The 19,784-nt window shown below is 38.0% G+C and overlaps 1 protein-coding gene across 10 annotated transcripts in view; it reads right to left on the bottom strand.

Moving 5' to 3' along the window:
- The window catches only part of ARHGEF9 (Cdc42 guanine nucleotide exchange factor 9), a 312,355-nt gene that overhangs the window by 59,232 nt on the left and 233,339 nt on the right, over positions 1–19,784 (bottom strand). For all 10 annotated transcript variants that reach the window (XM_058658589.1, XM_058658588.1, XM_058658590.1 and 7 more), the window contains one exon: positions 10,896–11,075. In XM_058658589.1, coding sequence (XP_058514572.1) covers positions 10,896–11,075 — 180 coding nt within the window. The remainder of the gene's footprint in view (positions 1–10,895; positions 11,076–19,784) is intronic.

Raw genomic sequence — 19,784 nt, 5'->3', positions numbered from 1 at the left:
AACATTCCGAACAGAGCTGACCCCAATCCTCTACAAACTCTTCAAAACAATAGAAAAAGAGGCAACCCTTCCAAACTCATTCTATGAAGCCAACATTACCTTAATCCCAAAACCAGACAGAGAACTAACAGAGAAGGAAAACTACAGACCTATCTCTTTGATGAACATTGATGCTAAGATTCTCAACAAAATCCTAGCCAACAGAATTCAAAAACACATCAGACAGATCATTCATCCAGACCAAGTAGGATTCATCCCTGGAATGCAGGGATGGTTCAACATTCGAAAATCTATAAATGTGATACACCACATCCAAAAACTGAAAAACAAGAATCACATGATAGTATCAATAGATGCAGAAAAAGCTTTCGACAAAATCCAACATCACTTCCTACTAAAAACCCTAACCAAGGTAGGCATAGATGGAAAAATCCACAACATAATTAAAGCCATATATGAAAAACCCAACGCCAGCATCATACTGAATGGAGAAAAGCTGGAACCCTTCCCACTGAGATCTGGAACAAGACAGGGATGTCCACTTTCTCCACTACTATTCAACATAGTCCTAGAGGTACTCGCTGAGGCCATAAGACAAGAAAAAGAAATCAGAGGAATCCAAATGGGAAACGAAGAAGTCAAGCTCTCACTATACGCAGATGATATGATTCTTTATGTAGAAGAGCCAAGAGACTCAATACAGAGACTGCTAGAACTTGTACGAGAGTTTGGTAGAGTGGAAGGGTACAAAATTAATGAACAAAAATCAACAGCCATAGTGTATGCGAACAGCCCCAAGATGGAAAAAGACTTAACCAGCAAGATACCATTCAAAATAACAGAGAAAAGTATGAAATATCTGGGAATAAATCTAACCAAAAATGTAGAAGACTTATTTGAAGAAAACTACAAACTACTTAAAAAAGAAATTGAACAAGACCTCAAAAGATGGAGTAACATCCCATGCTCCTGGATAGGTAAAATCAATATCATTAAAATGTCTATACTGCCAAAAGCAATATATACATTCAACGCAATCCCAATCAAATTGCCCAAAACATTCTTCATGGAACTGGAAACAATGATCCAAAGGTTCATCTGGAAGCACAAAAAACCATGGATAGCTAGAACTATCCTGAAGAACAGGAAGTTAGCAGGGGGAATCACAGTTCCGGACCTCTGGACATACTATAGGGCAGTGGTTATCAAAACAGCGTGGTACTGGCACAAAGATAGAGAGGAAGACCAATGGAGCAGAATAGAAATGCCAGAAGGAAACCCACACAGATACAGCCAAATAATCTTTGACAAAAAGACAAACGACAACCCAGGCAAATGGGAAGGTCTCTTCAATAAATGCTGTTGGGACAACTGGTTGATAGCCTGCAGAAACAAAAAAATAGATCCACATCTCTCACCATACACTAAGATCAGATCTAAATGGATAACAGATCTAAACCTACATCCAGAAACCTTCAAACTTTTGGAAGAAAATGTTGGAAACACACTGGAACACTTAGGGGTAGGCCCTCACTTCCTAAAAAAGACTCCAGATGCAGTAGAAATCAAGACCAAAATAAACAATTGGGACCTCATCAAACTAAGAAGCTTCTGTACAGCTAGAGAAACAATCAACAAAGTAAAAAGGCAACCCACAGAATGGGAGAAGATCTTCGCGCACGACATAGGTGATAGAGGGCTGATCTCCAGAATATACAAAGAGCTACAAAACAACCAAAATGTCAAAACAAACAAGCCACTCAAGAAATGGGCACGGGAAATGGGCAAACACTTCACAAAGGAACAAACCCAAATGGCAAATAAACATATGAAAAAATGCTCAAGTTCCCTGGCAATAAGGGAAATCCAAATTAAAACATCAATGAGGTACCACCTAACGCCAGTAAGACTGGCCCACATGAATAAAAGCACCAACGACACTTGTTGGCGAGGTTGCGGGGAAAAGGGAACCCTACTCCACTGCTGGTGGGGCTGCAGGCTGGTACAGCCTCTATGGAAATCAGTATGGAGAATATTCAAACAACTCAAATTCAACATACCGTATGATCCAGCAATAGCACTCCTAGGAATATATCCAGAACACTTGTTCTATGAGAAACCAACATGCACTCCTATGTTCATAGCAGCACAATCAGTAATTGCAAAAACATGGAAACAACCAAAATGCCCATCAACAGAGGATTGGATAAGAAAGCTATGGTTCATCTACTCCATGGAATACTACTCAGCTATTAAAAAAAACAAAATGCAGTTCTTTGTGGCCAAATGGGCCAAACTGGAAACCATAATGCTAAGGGAAATGAGCCAATCCCAAAAGGTTAAATACCACATGTTTGCCTTAATTTAAGATGATATGATGTTAAGTATAACATGTTATGTTTTGAATATTATATGTTGTGTATAAACTAAAATTGAAGTATAGGTGAGGTGGTCACAGAAGGTGGCTGGGAACCCGCATTTACTTTTAACATATTGGTTACTCATTACTATGTCAATTAATTCCATAATGATGTAAATTTTTGCTGATGGTATGTTGGAGCTTTCAATTGACTGGGATGATGCTCTGCTGGCTCTGTCATCAGACCAGAGAAGGTATACCTAAGAAGCCGTTGAACTTGACGGGACAATAAGATGCTGGACTCTATGTTTGGTATACGCTTGCAATGGGGAAATCTCAACTGAACTTGAGCTGTGGTTATGCAACAAGGTGGAGGAATCCACCATGGTGGGAGGGTTTGGGGAGGGGTGGGGAGAACCCAAGTATCTATGTAATTGTGTCACATAATACAATGTAATTACTGAAGTTAAACAATAAATAATTAAAAAAAAAAAAAAAGAAACCATGGTAAATCTACTCTATGAAATACTACTCAGCAATTACAAAGAATGAAATCCTACCATTTGCAACAAGATGGTCCCTACAAGAGACCATTATGCCCAGCGAAATAACCCAATTCCAAAAGGACAAATATTATATGTTTTCTCTGATATAAGACAACTTTCTTGCAAAATACAAGATTAATAGATATATAGGTAAACACGCATATACATATAGTCATCTAGAGGAACAATATCATAGAAACTATCAAATCAAAATATGAAGATATAAAGTAGTACACATCCCTACTTCCAAATTAAAGATGGACTCCCAATGAAACTCTCAAATATATCTTGACAATAGGATGCTGGACTCACTGCCATTTTCCATAGCCATAATGTTAGGATATATTTAAACAACAGAATGATGGACTTAAGACTTTTTATGGAAGACTATGCTATTATAGTAACATAGGGGAGATAAGTGAGGGTGGGGACTTGAGGAGGGGGGTAAATTTCACAGCCTATGGAACTGTATCATAACATATATAAACAAATTAATTTTTAAAAATTTGAAGTGAAAAAACTTGAACTGAAAAAACTTCCAGACAACGAATTAAAGATAAAAGCTTCTTGATGTTCTTCATCAAACTTTTGGATACAATTTTCAAAGAACAAAATTAAGAGATGGCGCAGTGGCATAGCAAGCTGCTTCCTGAGTGTCAGCATCCCATATGGGTGCCGATTCAAGACCCACCTGCTCCACTACCATTACAGCTCCTTGCTAACATGTCTGGAAAAGCAGCAAAGGATGGCCCAAGAACTTGGGATCCTGCACCTCCGTGGAAGACCTGGAAGAAGCACCTGGCTTCTGGCTTTGGCCCGGCCCAGCCCAGGTTTTTCAGCCATTTGGCACATGAAACAGTGGATGGAAGAACTCTTTTTCTTTCTCCCTCTCTTACAGTGCTTCTCATTTCAAATAAATAAAATAATTTTTTAGAAAAAATACAAACAATTACAACAAACAAATAAAACTACCTCAAAGACCAAAGGAGCAAAATAGAAACATCTGAAGGAGCTGATACATGTATAGCCATCTAATCTTCAACAAAAGAACAGAAAACAACCTAGGGAAAGAAGGTCTTTTCAATAAATGCTTTTGGGACAACTGTATAGCAGCCTGCAGAACAAGAAACAAGATCCCCACCTTTCACCATACACAAAGATCAAATCTAAATGACAAAAAACAAACTCTTAGAAGAAAACATAGGAAATATTCTACAAGATTAGGCGCAAAGTCTTTCTAGAAAAATAATCCAAAGCAAAGGAAATGAATTAATATATTAATGCATTTATACATGTTATGATACAGTTCCATAGGTTCTGGGATTTATCCCCCTCCTCAAGTCCCCACCCTCACTGATCTCTCCTATATTACTATAATAGTATAGTCTTTCATAAACAAATGGGAGTATATCAAACTAAGAAGCTTCTGCACAACAAAGGAAACAATCAACAAAGCAGAGAAGCAACCAAGAGAATGTGAGAAAAATTTGCACACTATGCAACAGATGGGGGGGGGGGCTAATATCCAGGATATACAAAAAACTCTAGCATAACCATAACAACAAAAGAAATAAAACAGTTAAGAAATGGGCGATGGAAATGAGCAGACACTTTTCAAAGGAACAAATCCAAATGGCCAACAACCATGGAAAAAATGCTACAACTCCCTAGCAATAAGGGAAGTTCAAATAAAACAACACTGAGGTTCCACTTAACTCCAGTAATGAGGTACCACATACAGTTAACGACCAACAACACCTGCTGGCTAGGATGCAGGGAAAAAGGAGCCCTGCTCCACTACTGATTGGAATGCAAGCTGGGACAGCCACTATGGAAGTCAGTATGGAGAATACTCAAGCAACTGAAAATTAACCTACCATATGACTCAGCAATTGCACTCCTGGGAATATATTCAAATGACCAGATACATGAGTAAGTAACGTGCACTCCTGTATTCACTGCAGCACAATCAAAAATTGCAAAAACTTGGAAACAACCTAGATGCCCACTGACAGAGGACTGGATAAAGAAACTGGTTCATCCAATCTATGGAGTACTACTCAGCTATTAAAAAGAATGAAATACAATCAGTTGCAGGCAAATGGGCTGAATTGGAGACCATTATGCTAAGGGAAATGAGCCAATCCCAAAAGGTCAAATACCACATGTTTGCTCTAATATGACTTTCATTAAAAATCTCAATGCTAATATGGCTATGGATTGTTTTGCTCATCTTCTTATGGAATGGCTCTTTCTTGTTTCAATTTGCAGTTTTGTAGTGTCAAATCTGATTGTTTTTGCTGTAAATCTTACCTTTTCACACTTCCTAGTTATTTGTATCTCTCCCAGTAAATTCTTGTGATTCATTAATTGATCATCCATAACAGATGAATTGCTTGTAAGCACCTGAGATTGTAAATGCCCAGTTCAACACTCTTTTTCCTACATATCACGAGTAATGAAGATCTAGTTTTTAATTGTAATTCCTTCAGCACCACAAGGATCCTGCACTAGCATCTATTCCTACAAGGTTTTCGATTCCCGTTTTCACCATGTTTGTGATGCATTTTAATTTTTGTAGCATGTTTGCTAACCTCATGTTGATGAAAATTTATTATTTTCACACTGTTGTGGACTGTGCTCACTGGTTCTGTATTTTATGGGATATATAATGGAAGTGTAGCAGGGGCTGATATGTTCAGATATGGAGACAATGTGCTGTATGTCTCTAGCATACACACCAAACATGGACTGCCAGTGAAAGAACTGAATGCATCCTAACAATAAGATGATGGACTTGTGCCTGTTCATGAAGGACATCCATTGTAAAACTAGAGGGGAAATCAAGGGGTAGGGACCTTGGGGAAGAGCATGGGCAACCTTAGTGCCTGTGGAACTATGCCATAAAACAAAATGTTTTTAAATGTAAAAAACAAACAAACAAAAACAAATGAAACTACCTCAAACTAAAAAAGGTTCTATGTCGGGCCTGGCACTGTAGCCTAGCAACTAAAGTTATGTAGGTGCCAGTTTGTGTCCTGGCAGCCCCACTTCTCATCCAGCTCCATGCTTGTGGTCTGGGAAAGCAGATGAGGACAGTCCAAAGCCTTGGGATCCTACACCACTGTGGGAGACCCAGAAGAAACTCCCAGCTCCTAGCTTCAGATCAACTCAGCTATGGCCTTTGTAGCCATTTTGGGAGTGAATAAGCGGATGGAAGATCTTTCTCTCTCTCATCTCTGTATATCTGACTTTCCAATAAAAATACAACAAAATTTAAAGTAAGCCTATGGATTAGGAGAAAGTATTTGCAAATTATTACAAAAGGGGGTTTACATTCTAAATATACTAGAAGTTTTCAAAAACTTTATGCAAAATGTAATAAAATTCTAAGTTTATTTTGTAGCAGAAAATTCTGAAATAAATGCATGTCTGTTTTTTTGAAAGATTTATTCAATTTATTTGAAAGGCAGAATTAGAGAAAGAGAGAGAGACAGGGGATGAGAGAAGGAAAGAGAGAAATAGAAAAAAACATCTCCCAGCCACAGGCTCACTTCCCAAATACCTACAATAGTCAGGGGTGGATTATGCCAAAGCCAGGAAGCCGAAGCTTCTTCCTTGCCTCCCACATAGTACAAGGGTCCAAGTACTTGGACTACCTTCTGCTACTTTCACAGTTAGGGAATTGGATCAGAAGTGGAACAGTCAGATTTGAATTAGCATCCATCAGGGGTGCTGGCACTGCAGATGGGTAACTTAATCCACTATGCCACATTGTCTGATCCTTGCATTTTTAATATACATATTTTCTATGAAGTTTCTGAACTGCTCTTGGAAAATGTCACCGACCTGCAGTGACACTACCTACGAGGCACACTCTTGAGGGTCTGGTAAAAGCCGGAACCGCAACTGGACCCCTTATTGCCAAAAGCAGCTGCTTTTATACTCTTTCTCTGCTGCTTTTTTCCCTGTAGGTCTTAGCTTTTCTCTGCTGCTTTTCTAGCCCTCTCTCTGTTGCCTTTCTCCTCGTTCTTTTCCTCGTAGACCTTGTTGCTTTTGTACCCCTCTCTGCTGCTTTTCCCTGTTCTTGTCCCCGTACTTTGCTCTCCGTAGGTCTTACTGCTTTTGTACCCCTCTCTGCTTTTTCTCCCTGTATGCCTTAGCTTTCTCCCCGAAGATCTTAGCTTTTCTACCCCTCTCTGCTGCCCCGTTCTTCTCCTTCAGTCTGTCTTATTGCTTTTAGCAGCTGCTTTTATACCGCTCTCCACCAATCACTTCTCCCCATGGGTCCACTTGGCGCTACCTGATAGGCCAATAGCAATGACATTTTCGCAGCGAGGGCATCAGCCTATCCCTGTGACTTCCTGTTTACCTGCTGGTGAGACCAACCCCGCCTCCTGGCCCTGGGCCAGCCACCATCTTAAGATGGCCTTTCCTGTTCCTGGGAGTGGCTTCGGCACCCTGCTCCCCACAGGAACACAAATCTCATAATAACAAAAACTCTAAATAACAAAATGAAAGAAATAGGCAAACGATCTAAATAGACATGTATATAATGTATGATACTCCTATAATTTATGTATATACATACATATGTATAATAACCCTTATAACATGTATTACATGATATCTCATTGTGGTTTTATTTACATTTCCCAATTGGTTAGTCCATTGTACACCTTTTCATATACCCATTGATCATTTATTTTTGTATCCACTTTAGTAAAATGTCTACATGTGTGGCAGAAACCTAAGCACAAACCCAAAGTGGAATCAGGACCGATTCAGGCACTTAGATATGGGATGTGACATAACAAGAATCATCTTAACCACTGTACCAAATGCCTGCTGCTACAGGATTCTCATTTCTTCTTCTTTAGTTTTTAGTAAAACATAGAAAGCTGATTCTAAAATTTATATGGAAATGCAAATTATCTAAAATAGTTAAAACTGATTTTTGAGAATAAAGTTGCAAGACTTATATTACCTAATTTTAAGTCTTTGTATGAACCTGCGTAAATCAAGAGAGTGTGCTATTAGCTTAGGAACAGTCACAGATCATTGGAACAGAACAGTGTTCCTGCAAATAGACTATGCGTATGAAGGGTTGGTGAAATTTCATGTAAAATGGAATTTAACATAGATTCATTTTAGTGTAAACATTTTTGAAGTTCATGTGCAGCGTTTTTTTAAATATACATTTCCATGACCTTTTTAAAAACCTCTCACATTCAATCAAATACACACTTAAAATTGGGGAATCTTATTATATTTAATTTGTACCTAAAACTGCTAAAAGGGATAATTTGAAGGGGAGGGGGAAATAAAATCTTAAAATTAATAAAAGGGTTAACAATTTAATTTTGAAGACATAATAAAACATAAAAAAGATAATATGCTGTGATTAGATGGAGTTTATTCCAGTAATACATCATTCCATTAATATGTGGTAATTATTCAATCTAAATTTAACACATAATAGATTAAATAGTAAAAGGAAATGATCATTTCTACAAATTAGCAGTTATTCTTTCCCCCCAAGGACATTTGACAATGCCTTTCTAATTTTTGGATACAAAAATTGTGAAATCCATGCATACAAGTGTTTTTTAGAAGATTAGTGAAATGTATTATAAAAACTGCATTCTGGGCTCGTCGCGGTGGCCTAGCAGCTAAAGTCCTCACCTTGAACACCCCGGGATCCCATATGGGTGCCGGTTCTAATCCCGGCAGCCCCACTTCCCATCCGGCTCCCTGTTTGTGGCCTGGGAAAGCATTCGAGGACGGGCCCAAAGCCTTGGGACCCTGCACCCGCGTGGGAGACCTGGAAGAAGGTCTTGGCTCCTGGCTTCAGATCGGCGGAGTGAATCATCGGACAGAGGATCATGCTCTCTTGTCTCTCCTCCTCTCTGTATATCTGACTTTACAATAAAAAATTAAAAAAAAAAAACTGCATTCTTCTGCAATTAAATGGATCTGATTGGAAATTATTATTCTTATAGTGAAAATAAAATCTCAATAAGACAAATATCATGCTTCCCCTAGTCCGTACATGGAACATAAAAAAATAATTTATATATGAGTAAGATTGACATTTTCAGATTAAATAAAATGTCTGAAATTAAAAATTTCAGAAATGTCAGAATAAATAGTAGGCTTGGTTTTGTTTTGCTTTTGTTTTTGTTTTTGCTATGTGTTGATATGTTAAGCCTATAAACCTGTGACTACAAAGTGGAATGAAAATGAATTCAGAAGGATATCCTCTGGGGAGTGTTGATAGGATGGAGTGTAAGGTAGGAAGTATCACTATGCTCCTAATTTGAACCATGAAACTTGTTCTTTCTATAAATAAAGATTTTGCACTAACATAAACACGTCTTTTAAGTTCATTTCCCACACATTTTCTGAAGTATTATGTATCTAGCCAATAAGCATCCCCCATATGAATTCTTACCTATCTCACCAGTGATCAATTCCTCAATTGCTTCCAATTGTACCCTATCACAAAAAACACTGTCGTGAAATCAGCAACCTTTTATATGTTCGCTTCGTAGCTCTGTGAAATTTATCCAAATCATACATTCAGGAATGGAACTACTAGACTGTACTCGCATTGAGCTTTTATAACTAGTACCTAGGGGCTTTCTGGAACTGTTTAAACAGTTTTCATATCATGTAGGAAGTTATCATATCAGGCCAGAGATTACTATCTTTAGAAAGGCCCTCTTAGAAGGTTTCCCATTGACTGGCATCTTCCCACTGACTGGGATCTCAGTCAGGTTCTCCATCATTTCCCAACAAAATTGACTTTCTGAGCCTACACTGTCCATGTCTTATAGTGAATAACTGCTCTCCTTCTCAGAATCTGGAATTGTGATGCCTGCTAGTCAAGGGGGACCTACATGAGCAGCCTCTCATTAAAATCTTGGGCACTGAACTTTTCCTGAGTTTCCTTAGCAGACATTCATGTGTTGTTGTAATTCAATCCTAAAGGAACTAAACACATACTATGTAATACACTGGGGAAAGCCTCTTAGAAACTTGTGCCTGGTTTCCTCTGAACTTCTTCACATGTACCTTTTCCTTTTCCTCATTTTCTTATGCTATAAAAAATCATGGCCAAGAATGTAGCTATATATTTGAGTCCTAGTAATCACTGAACTTAGTATGATCTTATGGACTCCCTGAACATAAATTCCCAAAAGCAAAAGTTTTCCAAAATGACTACTTTTAGCTGTACTCTTCATGTCATTTGAATTTTCAATAACAAACACATATAACCTACTTAAAAATAAATACTTTATAAAAGAAAATAAAGGTTTCCAAAAGCATGGTTACATATGAATCAGACTCAAATGATATGAGGAAATCACTAAGGTCATACAATGAAACTTTCATATTCTATATGATGAAGCGAAGGGACTTGTTCAAAGTTATTCAGACGGTCATTACAGGTACAGGATTCAATCTTCACTGTCCCGTTTTCTAGTGCTCCTTCTGCCAAGCCTTGGTATTTTACCCTTGTTAATTGCCCCCAACCCACTGATCTTTCCTAAATGCCTGTGGGAGACTACTTTCCCACTAACCATGGTGCCTCTTATTTCTGATTCTTGGGTTTTCTGGGCTGTGAATCTGCTGAGCTCTCCCCAGGGCACAGGGAATCATGGATACAAATTCCAACAGGAAGGATCAGAGAAGTTGCAAACAAAATCCTACTAGAAACACTCTAAGATATCAGGGAGTTGAGAAGGGAATGGTAAAAATAATAAATAGATAAAATAAAATAAATAAAATAATCCCAGGCCATACAGTACCTTCTTAAGTCCTCTTCTCTGGCCAGAAATCAAGGGTCAAAATCAGTGTCAGAAAGGAACCAATTCCCCACCACAGGAAAAAGGGAAAAAATAGCTGAATAAAAACAGAGCTCAGACATCCTTTCTGTGGTTTCCTAAGGTATCTCAAAAGTCTGCCCAAAGGTGCAAGATGCTTACGTGCTCCAGGAAGCAGGGTCCTATCTCGCTGAGGTGGGGGTCATCATTGTTGTACTGTTTCTCCAAGTCTCTCACAAAGCCCATCTGAAATCTGTAGATGTCCTCAATGTTCCCAAAGATTATCTTTAGTTGCTCATCGCTGAACATGTCCCTTCTCTTTCGGCACTGCTTCAAGTAGCCCTGTAGACAAAGAAAAAGTCCAAAGTGACACTGTCCCCAACTTCCAGAGGGCTTACCACTGCCTAAGTACTTGGGGCCTTCATTTTAGTTCCTTGAAGTATAGTCACCTCGTCTCTCACCTGAGGACACTAAGGTTTAGAGAAGGAAGTCACTCTATTAGTGAATAACTACAATTATTGTAGCTCTGGCAAAGGTCTTCAAAGTGAATGGGCACCAGAGCTTGTTCCCATACGCTAGGAGAAAGAACCATTTTCTAGAAGCTCTTTGAGCACATTTTCATGAATGTTAGTAGCTATCAGTTTCACTATATTTATTCATATTCTAAAGTTCTATTCCTCGTAAAACTAATGTAAAATATTTGAATAACAGTGACAACAGTTTGAAAATAGAAGCCAGAAACATGAAAATATCCCATAAGCAAACAAGAATTAATAAAATCAAGCAATTCGTTGTTTAAAAAAAAAGATTTATTTATTTGAAAGGCAGAGTTGCAGAGAGAAAGAAACAGCAAAGGGGAAGAGTGACAGAGGTCGTCCATCTGCTGGTTCACTGCCCAAATGGTTGCAATGGGTTGGGCTGGACCAGGTACAAGCCAGGAACCAAAAATTCCCTTAGGGTCTCACATGTGGGTTCGGGGACCCAAGCACTTTGGCCACATCTACTGCTTTCCCAAGGAGCATTAATAGGGAGCTGATTGGAAATGCAGCAGCCGTAAATTGAACCAGCACCCACATGTGATTATAGGCCACAGCTTCATCCGCTATACTAAGAAGGCTAGCCCTAGGCAAAAAAAATTTCCTAAAGCAAATGTAATAAGGTAGTTTTCCAGGAAGATCATCTGGATGAGCTCAGCCAGGAAACTCTTCAGAATCTGAGCATGGTATTTCTTACAGAGCAGGTATTGAGAATGAATTTGCAAAAACAGATGCCTTACTATAGCTACCCACTGGTTAAAAAGAAGGAAAGCAATTCTTGATGTGATAAAGAGAATACTGAGTTAACATAGACCAATTCAGGGCACACTACTAAATCAAGGAAAAAAGCCCAGCTGAAGCAGGGTGATCCACTCTGAACCTACTGGCATGGATTTTTAACTGATGAATATTGTCCTGATTAAAAATCAATGCTGTATAAAAATGCTTTTGGTGAAAATGAATTATGGTCACTTACTTTCATCTAAAAACTAAATGAAACTTTCCTAAGCTTTCTTAAGATGTTTGAGTCCATAATAAGGAATGTCTTTATCACATCTAGCCATGTTCCTTACCCTCACTCGTCTCCCACCTAACACAACTGCCAACAAGGTCATCTGTACACATTTCAGGAATATTCTCATTCTTGGCATCAATTCCCTTTACAAACTCCAACCAAAAATCTCACTTCCTTATCTCTTCTTATCCTCCAACTCAACCAATAATATTTAGCTGTCCTTCAACAATTTGTAAATTAATACCAAGAGTGTGTCTATGTTGACCTCCATTTAGCTAATCGCTGCTGCTTTCACATTCTTTCTTATCCAATTATTTACCATGAAGAAGTTGTGCTCTATCACTGGAATATCCTTTTGTCCCTGCTCCTTTCAGTGAAGTAGCACCCAAATTTCTTCCTCCCGAGAAATCTTTGCTTTAATAACAGAAACAGAAGCAATATGAGCTATAGGTCAATGCCTAATATAAAAACTCTCAGAATCAATTTTTTTCTGTGCATCTTATGCCTGTCTGTCTCTCTGACACTCTTACTTTTGGAAGTCTTAGTTATAGTGGAACAAAAGTTCATTGAGCATATCATCAAGAAGAGCCTCATCATTAAGGGATTAAGGGTGTGCACTGGATTCCTTATATTTACTTCTACTTTCTCTCATTAAGATAGATTTAGGGAGGCCTGCTGAGAAGAAAATTTAAAACAATGTTACCTTCAGTATCTCACCTTTGTGTAAGATGTAGGTACTGATGGTGAGTAGCAAATGGTGACAAAAAAAAAAAAAAAAAAAAAAAGGCCAGCCTATACAGCCTATTCATCTCCTAGGAAGTCAGTTCAGGAACTACTCAGTAATTTTGTACATGGCACTCATTTGATAGGTATGAGGAAAGGAACCAAACATCATAAAATCTTCAAAATGCAGCAAGGAAACTAGAGCGCCACTTAGCATAAAACATAGCACGATGAAAGGAAGAAAGTTATCCTTAGAGACCAGAAAAGATGTCAATATAGATTTCTAATTTCCCAAGTGTGCTATTCAGTGTCATTTTCAAGGAAATAATTTTCTTTCTATTAGATTATGTATGCTGTAGAAGGAAACTGTTAGGCTATATATACTAGAAGAAAACAATTACCCATGAGATGGTGAAATCCTTAAGTGTTTAATCAAGTGCCCAGTTTTTAAAATGATTTATGTGTTAGAGAAAAACTGAGACTGAGAAATTTACCTTATTTCTGCCCATACACTCCCTAATTGCCCACAACAGTACCCAGTTAGGGTTATAACAGGAGCCAGGAACCTTATCTGGACCACCTTGTGGGTGTTAGGAATGAACTACCTGAACAAGACCCAACTGCTTCCCAAGGCTGGCATCCATAGAAAGCTAGACCCAGGAGCAGGGCTGGGTTCTTAACCCAGGCACTCAAATATGGAATGTAAGAATTCTAACCAGCACCACAACTGCTGGGCTGAATGGCAGCTCTCACCTATGATTTTAAAGCTAAGGATAGGTTATAAATACATTCTGACACATCCAATCTGATAGAATATTATATAAACATTAACATGATCAGGAAAACTATATTATTATTATTGAAGAGTACTCATGACAGAAAGTTAAAGAGCAGACTATAAGGTAGTATATCTATATCTATATATAGATATAGATATAGATATATAAACACACACACATGTCACTGAGATATCACTCATTGATATCTCATATCACTGATATATATATACATATATATTTATGAACAGATTTGAAAGTGCTTTGCAAAAGCACAATTTTGTTATATTTAGTGAATTTTGATTGATCTTGCCTCTACTGCTTATTTTCATCTTCATGATTAAATATGGGGGTGGAGGAAGTGGGTCTTCAGCAAAGACTATAAAGAAAAGTAAATACATTTTCAGGAAAGATGCCATCAAGGAGGTTCGTGTATTTGGGGGCAGGTTGGGAGGTGAAAACATGAGGTCTTTTCAAGTTAGTCTCAATATCTAGTATTTAGGACACATATCTTCCTGAAAGAATTACACACACACACACACACACACACACGTTTAGTAACTGCCCTCATGACATAAGCGGTGGAAGTGACCTAAGAATAAAGTAGTCAGAAAACCTCCAAATGTCACTCTCAGTGTTTGTGTCATTAACTACCTAAGTCTCTGGCAGAAGAAAAGCCAGAATGGATGACTAGTTCCCTGGAGTCTTGTTTATTCTCTTCTTTTGGCTGGGCTAATTACCATTAAATTTTCCACAGTGATGATGAACAGAGGTTGGGTATCGGGGGTCAATCAAGCCTGTCTCTTCTGATTTACTCACTTTTAGGGTGTATGAGCTTAAGATGTGTTGGCAGCTAAATGTGACTGCCAAAAATTCCAATGCCATTTTAACTTAAAAACAGATTGAGAGGGGAAATAGAAAATAATTACATGACTACAGGAGAGCAGCATTCAATTCTGAGCTCTTCCTCTTTTCAAGAGTAAAATGGAAGTGAGTAGGCCCAGCATGTAACCTAGCGGCTAAAGTCCGCACCTTGCATGCACCGGGATCCTATATGGGTGCTGGTTCTAATCCCGATAGCCCTATTTCCTTTCCAGCTCCCTGCCTGGGAAGGCAGTCAAGGACAGCCCAAAGCCTTGAGACCCTACACCCATGTTGGAGACCTGGAGGAGACTCCTGGCTCATGAGTTTGGATCGGCGCAGCTCCAGCCATTGCAACTGCTTTGGGAGTGAATCAACGGGTGGAAGATCTTCTCTAATAAAAAATAAATCTTAAAAAAATGAAAGTGAGCAGGGTATGGAGAAGGCATGAAAAGCAACACTCTGAAGAAAAGTAGAAGGAATCAAGTCTGTCTGTCATCGAAGACTCAGGAGGAGATCACTGAAGGCCTGTCACAGTGTAAAAAAGGAACAAAAGACATTGGTAGCTCTTTCTGTTAGGCATGTTTCAAACTCCCCTCAACTTAGAATGAATTATAAGAAGTAATTGTGTACACTAGATAACTGTTTATTTAGATGTCTATTTATTCATTTAAGTGATTTTAAAGGCAGAAAGTATGATTCTTCTATTCACTGACTGACTACAAATGCCCACAACTACAAGAGTTGGACCAGATAGAATTCTGGAATATATTTAAGTACTTGAGCTAGAATATAGTCCTTCTAAAATGCGTTAGCAAGAATTTTAGTAAGAAGCAGAGGTGGGACACAATCTCAGGCACTCTGCTATAGGATGAGAATGGCCCAAGTGGCAATTTAACTCACTGTGCCACAATATTGGGCATATAAATGCACATGTGTGTGCATATGTGTTTGTGTGTGTATGCCTGAAAGAAACACTTTGCAGAAAATTTTGAGAAAATTACAGGATGACAGTTATTTTCTTTACCACTGTACCTTCAGAATTTATATTGGTATCAGATGCACAGTTTCTGCTCAGTAAATATTTGTTGAATAAATGCAAAATGATTAGCTTTTCTCAGTCTAATGATGACAGAAGTAGATTAAGAATCAGAATGTTCAAACTGGTGATTTTCTTTCCTTCTTTATCTTTCTCCTCTTTTTGAAAAAAGGATAAAAGGAAGAAGACAAGAGAGATGACAGGAAGAAGATATTCATAACATGAAAAACTTACAAAGAATTATTTTCTGAAATACATACGTAAGTCTTATAAATCATAAAAGAATGATAACCTAGCAGAGAATTAGCAAAGCACAGGAAGAGCGCCTGAATTATCTCGGCATTATGGACAGGTAGGGCTAGATCAAGCAAAAGCCCTTGGGCTGGTCACAATTCACTTATACGCTAACAACTTTTATCACAGTGTATTATGAAAATATTACTAATTACTACAATGTGTTCATTTTCTTTATATGTCAATATGTAAGATAATTGGGAAGTACTGGGATAGATCATTCTCAGGAAAATGGTTAGTAATTTCGACATTCAGGCTTAAATATATCAAATAGAAATACCCTAAAACTACAGAAAGCTAAAGCTGGTAGGATTTAGCAAACCACTTCTTGATGTATGTATATGTATATACATATATATGTTTATACCAGATCCCAGTACGAATGACTGAGGGAAATTAAGCCAGCTTTATAGAAAGCATTTGAGAACAGAATTTATTTTATAGGTATGGGATAACTAAGTTTGTTTGCCTCAAGGAAGTCTGACAAGACATCGTTATAAGGAATAGTTAGCCCTGGTTTCCCTGTGTCTCAGTTTCCTTGAATGCAGGCATGTCAATAATCAGTCAAAATGATTCAAAACTAAACCAAGGGTAATTTTATATGACTGTGTTTAGAAAGAAGAATGTGGTCTTCAGAGAACTCATTTGAAACAGACCTTCTCTCTTACTAACCTCACTGAATCACTTTGAGTAATAATCACTTTCTTTTCCACTTCCTCATGAGTAAAATGAGGATGCTGTGATTTATGTGATTGCAAAGGACTGTCTGCTCTCATGAGTTAAAAAAGAAATGTTCCCTAATAGATTCTGTGAAGTCTTTTTCTATATTGAATACAGTGTCCCCTTCAACAAGTACAAGAGTGGGAAGTGTTTAGATTTCTCCCTTAACCTACAGAAAAAAAAAATAGATTAAGTCATTTTAACACGTTCACACTTCAGTAAGATGTGCCTCCATGAGGAAGAAGAGGCAGAAGATGAAGAGGTAACCTGGCTCACTATCATAGCTTTCTGTACTGAGGACATATCTACATTTTACAGGGCCAAAGAGGAAGACAGCACTTAAAAAGCAATTGCTCCAGTATGCTTATTATAGAGATGCAACTAAGGAAGAGAAGGTTCACCTGACCAAGGTCAGTCAATGACCAAGGTAGGACCTGAATCTGGGACTCCGAATTTTGACTCTGATAGTTTATCTGATAACCAATTAATTTACAACAACTGTTAGTTTCTAGTGATACATCCTAGGCTAAAATACTGTATTTGGCCCAGCTTGACACAATTTTTCTAATCCCCTCCGACATTTGTGGTTGTAGAACAGGACAAAATGAGAGTTCCCAATAGATGTTCAACAAAAGCTGATTTGGTTGGCTGGACTGAGCAAGCTCTCAAAGTGTATACAAAGCAGAAGTTTTACCTTCTAGAAACAGGAATACTTCTACTGCTTTTCTGGGCCTATTTCCTATGGTAAAAGACAAAGATTTTTGGATGTTGGGAATATCATATAAGACAAAAAGACTCTCACTTGGCCAAGGAACTCTTAGAAAATATTTTTGCTTCTTAGAGAATCAATCTGCTTATCTAAAAAATAGAGATAACAATCTTTGCTCTCATTGAAAATCAAGTAGAACAGAATATGAATGTATTTTACTAAGCAAAGTAGTACCTCAATGAGCAATTATATTCCATTTTAATTTAATAAATATTTATTGAGCATCTATTGTGTGTCAGATACTGTTCTGGGAACAATATATTAGTAAAATTAACAGATGATAACTCCTACTCCTTAAGGAATTCATATTTTATCAGGGAGGTTAAACAAAAACAAAATATCAAAGTAAAATATGTCAGGCACTGAGAGGTGTAATGGAGAATCATGAGGCAGTAAAGGGGGAAAGGTACTGCAAGGTTGCAGTTTTAAATAAAATGGTGAGGGAAGGCTTAAGGAGAAAATACTTGAGTAAAGAATTAAAGGATGTGAGAAAGGGGGCTGTGTTGACATCTAGAAAGGGAATGTTCCAGACAGAGAAAACAACCAGTGCAAAAGTTGAGGGGTGGGGAAGGTATCGCATTGTGACAGGATTAGGTCACCACCTGTGACATCAGCATCCCACACAGGTACTGGTTTGAGTCCTGAATGCTCTGTTTCTGATCCAGCTCCATGCTAACGGCCTGGTAAAGCAGTGGAAGATAGTGCTAGTAACCCTGTATACATGTAGCAGACCAGGAAGAAGCTCTGGGCTCCTGGCTTTGGCCAGGCCCGATTGGCAGAAACCTTCTCTTTCTCCCCATCCTTCTGTGTATGTTTATCTTTCTCTCTATAACTGACATTCAAACAAATAAATAAACCTCAAAAGCAGAAGTTCTGAGGGAAGCGCATGTCAGACATTCTGAAGTAATTACAGGGGTCAGTGTGGTTGGTATAGTTGACACTACGGCGGAAGAAACAGGAGATAACCACAGTTGTGAGGAGGAATTGACAACATAGGGACTTGTATGTAATAGAATTCTGACTTTTACTTGAGGAGACAGTGAGCCACAACAAGATTTTTAGCACAGGAAAAATTATGACCTGACTTGGTTTTGGATGTCATCCCTTGGCTAGCAAATGGAGACCTCTTTGTATTTATTTTTATTACAGGCCTATGGACTAATGCTTATCAAACTGAATACATGTTGCACTTCAATTGGGGATCTTGTTAAGATGAAGTATCTGACTCAGTAAGTCTATGGTAGAACCAAAAATGTCCTATTCCTGACAAGAAACAAGTGACACATATGTCATTGGTCTAGAGTAAAACATTTTCAGCATAAAATGTATGACTAGGATCTGGCATGGTACAGAATGGAACTGAGTATTTACTACGTAAATGACATGCCGGTTGCATGATATGCAATAGCATAATCTACGGAAGAATTTTGATTTTTAGTTATCACACATTTGTGGAAAAGTTGGAGGAAGAGAGAAAATAGATACAGAGAAGTAGAGAAAGGGAGGGAAAACTCTTTTGAATATTAATCTGTTGCTACAATATTACATTTCCTCACAAGAGGTTAGATAATGAAGCCTATTGGATATGTGAGAAAACTGAAGGCCAGAGAGTTAAGCAGTACCTTCAATATTGCAGGTTAGTTACTGAATTAACATGTGAAAGTCAGCACTCAGTGTCCTCAGTACTCATATTCTTTCCTTCCAAATAACTGCCTTGTGAAGAAGAAAAGATAAACTTTAGCCTCTCCAGAAAAAATGACAAAAATTTTTTAGGTGAAGAAAGTTAGGGCTATGGTCATTGGCTTCGGTCTTTTGAGATCTATACTATACAATGTGCCTTTAATTCACCACATGTAATTAATTGCAGTTCTTTGTGGCCAAATGGGCCAAACTGGAAACCATAATGCTAAGGGAAATGAGCCAATCCCAAAAGGTTAAATACCACATGTTTGCCTTAATTTAAGATGATATGATCTTATGTATAACATGTTATGTTATGTATGTTATATGTTGTGTATAAACTAAAATTGAAATATCAATGAGGTGGTCACAGAATGTGGCTAAGAACTCGCATTTACTTTTAACATATTGGTTACTCATTACTATGTCAATTAATTCCATAATGATGTAAATTTTTGCTGATGGTATGTTGGAGCTTTTAATTGATCGGGATGATACTCTGCTGGCTCTGTCTTCAGACCAGAGAGGGTATACCTAAGAAGCCGTTGAACTTGACTGGACAATAAGATGCTGGACTCTATGTTTGGTATATGCTTGCAATGGGGGAATCTCAACTGAACTTGAACTGTGGTTATGCA

This window comes from Ochotona princeps, chromosome X (genome assembly GCF_030435755.1).
Source record: "Ochotona princeps isolate mOchPri1 chromosome X, mOchPri1.hap1, whole genome shotgun sequence".
Lineage (NCBI taxonomy): Eukaryota > Metazoa > Chordata > Mammalia > Lagomorpha > Ochotonidae > Ochotona > Ochotona princeps.
Note: the sequence above shows the minus strand (reverse complement) of the source record. Positions and strands in the feature narration are given on the sequence as shown.